General features: G+C 38.3%; 1 protein-coding gene across 1 annotated transcript; it reads right to left on the bottom strand.

Moving 5' to 3' along the window:
- Positions 1 to 3,177: 3,177 nt before the first annotated feature.
- TCEANC (transcription elongation factor A (SII) N-terminal and central domain containing) lies at positions 3,178 to 4,498 on the bottom strand. Its single transcript, XM_009084287.1, has one exon. The coding sequence runs from the start codon at positions 4,492 to 4,494 to the stop codon at positions 3,412 to 3,414; it is 1,083 nt and encodes a 360-aa protein (XP_009082535.1). The 5' UTR covers positions 4,495 to 4,498; the 3' UTR covers positions 3,178 to 3,411.
- Positions 4,499 to 6,735: the final 2,237 nt, after the last annotated feature.

Genomic DNA, 6,735 nt, shown 5'->3' with positions numbered 1-6,735 from the left:
ACCCTGGAAAACTACTTCAAAATGCTGAGTTTACAACTGCAAGGTACAAGGACCTGCTGTAAGAGTTCTGACTGTTCTCAATTTGAAACAGACAGAAGAAAGTTAAGGGATAGTTGTAAAAGGGTCATTACAATCCATTTGCTGACAATGTGTAGTTACTGACAGTAGTTTCTACACCATAAGCTGCAACTGCAGTTGTTAGTAACTGGATTTCATTATTTCCACATTTTAGAAGGGAGGGCAAGATCTGAAAGGCTAGAACCAAATGACCCTCTTGCTGCTGCTGGCAGTGAGGTAACCTTACTTAGGGACCCAAAAAGTATTAAGATACCTGCTGTTTACATTTTCCTAGCTACTCAAAAAATATGGATCTGTAGATATAGCTTAGCACTACACATTTATTGATGGGCAGTTCAAAAGAAAATGACATAAAAAATGTAGTCAGTATTACAGCTACAAATTTTACCCTTGAAATATATTCTGTCAAGAACACTGCCCATGCCTTGTAACATTTCCCTTTGCCAAGACAAAACTTGGATGAGCTCTACATTACTGGAATGGCTTCAAAACCAATTGCAGGCAGAAATTATTTATAAGTGTCTGTTGTTCACTGCTAAAATAAAGTCTTCTGCTACACAGTGTTCTGACACAGCACAGTGCTGGCTCACAGCTCACCTCAACAGGACCATGACCTTCAAAACAACTGCACACAGCTCTATGCTTACTGTGAACCAGTAACACCAAAGTGTTTGCTTTCCTGTAGTTTCATTGAAAGCTAAAAATAATACTTTACACAGAAGTACTTCCACTTAAACAAGCAGGATTTCTTGTAGGCATCAATTCCAGCACACGGCTAAGAGCTGGGAAGGAAGGCTGGATAGTAACTGGTTACACACTTAAACACTAGGCCTAATGGTTTTTAATATGTGTTTTACAGCAGTGCAATTCCTCTAGAACACACGTTTTCACATGATAAAAATCTAAGTAACATCACAGTAAATCACACTGCTGAAAGTCAACTTTAAACACTAGACAGAATGGAAAGTTTTTTCTTACTTTTTTTCAGCAGAATAGTTTAGGTGTCTCTCTGTAGTACCAGTTTACACACGATTTCCCCCATATACAGATAGAGGCCTATCTTCTCTTTTTATTTTTAGTCCTGGCTGACTTTTAGTTCACCAACAGCTGTTTTCTCATCTCAGGCCCCTAACTCCTTTCCCTGACAGGTCATGTGGCTGGAGAGCTCCAGGGCAGTGCCTTAGCCCAGAGGAGCTGACCAGCCTCAGCTGTGTCAAAGTTAAATGAGTGCAGGAACTATCCTCAACTCCTCTGGCAAAAACTCAATAGGTTTCTCTGTTTTGCTGATGCCTTGAACTGCAAAATGCCTGTTGTACATTTGTAAGGATATCTCCCTTACTGCCAAGTATGCAGTTTTATTGTGTTTATACTACAGGGTGAAACAAAACACTTTCCTCTGTGCCTAATGCATGATTTTGACAATTTATTGACCCATTTCACCATCTTGTCAGTACTCCAACATGGAAGCTCATTATGAAGGTCATGTTTCCAAACAGAACTACTGCTTTGCTGCAAGAACCTAACCTCTCAGGCAGGGCAGACTTACTCTTCACTGCATTTCCTTAGGTCCCTGAGTAGACACATTCATGTGCCCAGGAAATTGGGAACCAATGCAACATCCATTTTCTCTCATTTAAGCATTTACAGCAAAATTGTCCCCCAAAATAGGGACATACGGTATGAACATCACCTTCTACAGACCAACAGACAGCTGTGAAAGAGACCCAGATTCAAGCAGTTCTCCTAGTTCAGAAAAGAAATATCTTCTTGGCTTCTCTGATATACTCCATTCAGAGTACTCAGCTGATTTTGAAGTAATTTTAAGTCTTCCAGGAAAAAACCCAAAACACAAAAACAGGTCTGTTGCTTGAGTGAGAAAAATGCAAAAATGATTTTTTTAAATAGATAAATGCTTCTAGTGTACAGACAGTGAGAATCCTGTTGACTCTGGAACAAAAATATGTATAAAAACTTTAGCTATTAGATTTCCTTCTACTCACTGTTTCTGGGTAACCTGCAATATATAAAAACATTAATCAGTTCAGGACAGATGTCCCAATTCAAGAGAGGGTATCCACTCAAAAAGTTATTAACTCAGATTAATTTCATGCCTTTGTTTATTAAATAAATTCCATCATATATTTACATAATTTTCTGAAATAATCCATTATCTGATCCTGCATTAATTTCTTAACAGTTGCAGGACACATTGTCTTACACTGTAAATCTGAACTGCATACTGATAGACTGCATACAATACCTATAATAGGCTAAAGCAGAATCTCATTCCTGTTTTCATTTGCTAGCTGCTTTCTCCCCTTTTACGCTCTAATTTTTGTTTCTTTTTTTTCTTGTCAGACATTACCTCTCAAAACAACTTAATGATCTAACACTTACTCACCAAAAGTGATTTAATTAAGGAGGGAATCCATGCTGAACATTCTGCAATGCATGCAAGTATGTGAACTGCAGTTTTAGAAACAGTTTACTAAAATTCATTTGCTAGCTGCTTTCTCCCCTTTTACGCTCTAATTTTTGTTTCTTTTTTTTCTTGTCAGACATTACCTCTCAAAACAACTTAATGATCTAACACTTACTCACCAAAAGTGATTTAATTAAGGAGGGAATCCATGCTGAACATTCTGCAATGCATGCAAGTATGTGAACTGCAGTTTTAGAAACAGTTTACTAAAACTTATGTTCTGTAAATCCTGCTGGAGACTGACTTAAATGATTGCTCAAGTGTGCTGCAACTTGTGGGTTGCAAGCCCTGGAAAGAATAACTATAAAAGCTAATATTCTGTCAGAAAGCAGAACTGCAGTTGGAGAGCAGGATGTTCACTTGGCCTTGTGATATGATAAACAAATATGTGACAATGGATTAACCACACGCCATGGGAAAGTTACTAGCACAGAGACAATAGTATATAAGATGCTTCTTCGTTAATAAAGTAGATTCCCATACATCAGATCAGGGTCTGTGTCTCAATCCATCACAGAAGGTAACAAAATTTCCAAGTACTTAGTCCCTTCAGGAAAAAACTGCAGCACTTGGAATATTTTTAATGGATTTACTAAAGAACATTCCACTCTCAGGTATAGTGTAACCCTTTTCCCATAATCCTTTTATTTCTTTACATATTCACATTACTTAAAAACACATAGATCTATTCAAGTCATCTTGAAAAAAACATTACCAATTTTTAACATTGATTTTGCAGTTTTTAGTGGCAGCATGTACATAGTATCAATACAGAATTTAAAATTATTAATTTTCAAAGAGATTCCTTTTCGTATTGATGTTTATAAACCACTTACTAAAGAGGGATAGTGTTACAAGCAAATCCATCTGCTGTGATACCAGTGCTCTCCACATTCATTACAAATAACATACGTCAGCATTTGTTCATCTGGATTTGTGTTTCGCACCCAACCTGGAAGAAAGAGAGTTCCTCTGGCAATCATAGTGACAGTGCAATCAAATTTTTCACAGCGCCTACACTTTATTTTGTTTGTCTGTGTGCCATTAATAACCTGTGGAAGCTGATGTTCCTGAACAGATGATTCTGTGTACAGAGCCCTGAGCTGTTTCAGTTCATCACTGGCCATTTCCATCACTGTCATCTCAGCAAAGGCCTTCGGGCTCAAAGTCCCTGAGAAAAGGTTATCTTTTAAGTGGCAGCTTTTAGGGTTCTTCAGGTTAGAGATTTTACTTCTGATGCAATTTTTATACTTTTTCTCATTTTTAGCATGAAGAGCAAAAATATGTTCTTCAATTTCTTTAGACAACTCTAGCCATTTAACAGTTTCTTCTCCATCTTTGGCAGAACCAGTCAAAGCTTTATAAAGAAGATCTGTACATTTACACCTCAGAGCTCTCATGAGATCCTGCTGCAGACTTGCTTCATTCACAACAGATTTACAATCTTCATGAACAGTGTGTTGTTCCTCCAAAGCAGAATGCTGATCCATACTGCCTTCTGCATTGTTACATACCACATTTTTAACAGTTTGTGATGGGACCAAAATGTTGGAACTAGCAGTATCTAGTGCCTCCTGCTGACATGGTCCTTCAGAGAGCAACTGCTCTCTAGGAACCACACCGAGATGCTCAATTTCCTCTTTCACATACACAGAAACTGACTTTTTAACTTGCACTGACTGAACACTGTTATTCTTGTAAAGTGCTTTCCACCTTGATAATAACTGCTTTGCTTTCTTTTTCAGCCCTCCTGAAGGGCAGCTCTTGAGTACTCTGTATACAGCTTTGGTAACTTCTGTCCCCTGAAGATATTCTATGGTCATATCAACATCTTCAAGTTCTTTAAGATGATCCTCAATATCTTGCAGATTGTTCTCAGACAGCAGTTTTTCAATACAATGGGTTCTGTGTACAATATTTTTCTGATCAGCCATTTTTAAACCTGAAAGCAAAAAAAGATCATATTTCTGCAGTTACGACTTTAATTCATTTTCTGTATATTCTCACAAGGTTTTCATTTTTTCATGCTCTCAGCATTCACTTAACCTATATTTAAACAGCTTATTCTCACCTGACATTTTGAAGTCCTGCAAAACCTCAATAACAGCTATTAGCAAAGAGATAGGACTGAGTGACTCCCTCCAAAATCAATAAGCATAGCTAGGTAAAGGAACAGAAAAAATAAATAATCAAAAATATATGACAAGAACAGAACCAAATCCATAATTAAATATTTCAATGAAGTGGGATATTCACTGGCAACTGGCAGAAGCACAAAAAACAGCCAGCAGAGAAATCACTAAAAAGCAAAAATCAGTGACGAGAGAGAGGTTTCTGCAGGGAAGGAATTTTTGGAATGCCCCTTTGTTGTGTGTACCTAGTTTGGAAAAGATTTTAAGATACTTCAAGCTGAAAAGCAATACACACTTCTGAAATATTACACTATTAGAGCATAAATTTAAGCACAGTTTTCAAATTAAAAGAGCAGTGGGGAAAAAAAAAGTTGTTTGTGCATTTGTTGCCCTATAAATCAAGTAAGGATCAGATTTAACACCTGTTATTTTACACAATCAGAAATTAAACAGAGACTACTGAACTCGTAAAGAACATATAAGGTAATGAAACGGTTCATTTTACTGCTGCTGGTTTCCTTCAAAGGATGAAGCAGAGCTCTTTAATACTAGGAATCCTGCCTAGCATCTCATATTAAGTCTGAATGTCAAGCACCTCTTCTGCTTTACTAATCAAGGCACAACACGACTACATCAGACAAGGCCAGAAAACATGTTCTTCATATTCTACAGGTAGAAACAGGAAATTACTGATGCAGTGGTAATACTGCAGTGTATTTTCTAGCCAAAGTTCACTGGGAACCCAAGTATAGCAATCATGAGTTGTTTCCTGCTCAGGTTCCTGTTCCTTGAACTCTGATGTTTCTGCTATAAATCAGACACTAAGCTGGGAGAAGCCTCAAAACTTTCAGGAAGAGAAAACAAGAGTTTCACAGAAACCAAGCTGCAATTCCAAATGGAAAATTATTTTACCACCTGAGGGAGCTGTAGCCTAGCAAACCCATGGAGTCTTGTGAAATGTGCATCACGTGCAGGGAAAAGAGAAAACAATTTCCCTATGACCTTTAGGAGACTTCACATTTTTACGGTACCTATTTGCCTAATTTTGGTCAATAACATGTGTAGAGTCCACAGGTGCTGGGATACAGACAGGAGGGAAAGGGTGCAACGCTTATCCAGTCATTGTCCTGTACATTGCTCTTTCATTTGACTTTTATAAAGAAGTCTAGATAGATGACATCTGTCAGTCTTCCCTTGTTGACCGTTGCCATCACTCCATCACAGAAGGCCACCAGATTGGTCAGGCACAATTTGTCCTCACTAGAACTGTGCTGGCTACATCGAATCACCTTCTTCTCTTTCATGTGCCTTAGCATATCTTCTAGGAGGATCTTCTCCATGATCTTCCCAGGCACAGAGGTGAGGCTCACCGGTCTGTAGTTCCCTGGATCTTCCTTTCTCCCATTCTTAAAAAAAAATGGGAGTGATGTTTCCCTTTTTCCTGTCACCAGGGACTGTGCCTGGCTGCCGTGACTCTTCAAATATGCATAAGAACATCTGTTTGAACTCCAGGCATATATTGAAGGTTACAAGGTACAGATTGGCTTGTATTTACAATGAGACCCTGTAATGATGTGCTGATGAGGCACTTTCTTGCCAAATCATTAGGAGCTCTCACTTTGCACAGTATAATGAGTTACTTGTGTACATAGGAATAAACGATGATAATCAATAAAAATCTTGTAAGTCAGTTTGCTTCCAAGAAAAAGAGCTCAGGCTACCTCAAGTTTAAAGTATGGCCATCCTGTAATAACGCCAAGTTGAATTAGAACATTTTTAAGCAGCAGGAGAAAACAAACAAAAACCCGAGCCTGAGATGCTGCTAACTGCAAAGTCAGTCCCTGGAAAAAACACTGTCCTCTCCAAAACCCGTTGGGGTAAATGTTTTGCATTTGCTATACACCTTGTCTGGTGCAAAGCCATAGCCTCTTTTGTCTTAGCACAGCTAACTGAAAAACCAAGACAAAGTCAGAATGCATCCAAGCAAGCATGGATGCATTCTGACTTTGGATGAAATCTTGGAAAGGTGAACACTAGACCTCT

This window comes from Acanthisitta chloris, unplaced genomic scaffold (assembly GCF_000695815.1).
Source record: "Acanthisitta chloris isolate BGI_N310 unplaced genomic scaffold, ASM69581v1 scaffold5831, whole genome shotgun sequence".
NCBI classification, from domain to species: Eukaryota; Metazoa; Chordata; class Aves; order Passeriformes; family Acanthisittidae; genus Acanthisitta; species Acanthisitta chloris.
The sequence above is the reverse complement of the archived record's forward strand: the minus strand, read 5'-3'. Positions and strand labels throughout refer to the sequence as shown.

Bases quoted from the DNA above. Each gene is read 5' to 3' on its own strand.
- TCEANC (XM_009084287.1), bottom strand. From the start codon at position 4,494: ATGGCTGATCAGAAAAATATTGTACACAGAACCCATTGTATTGAAAAA.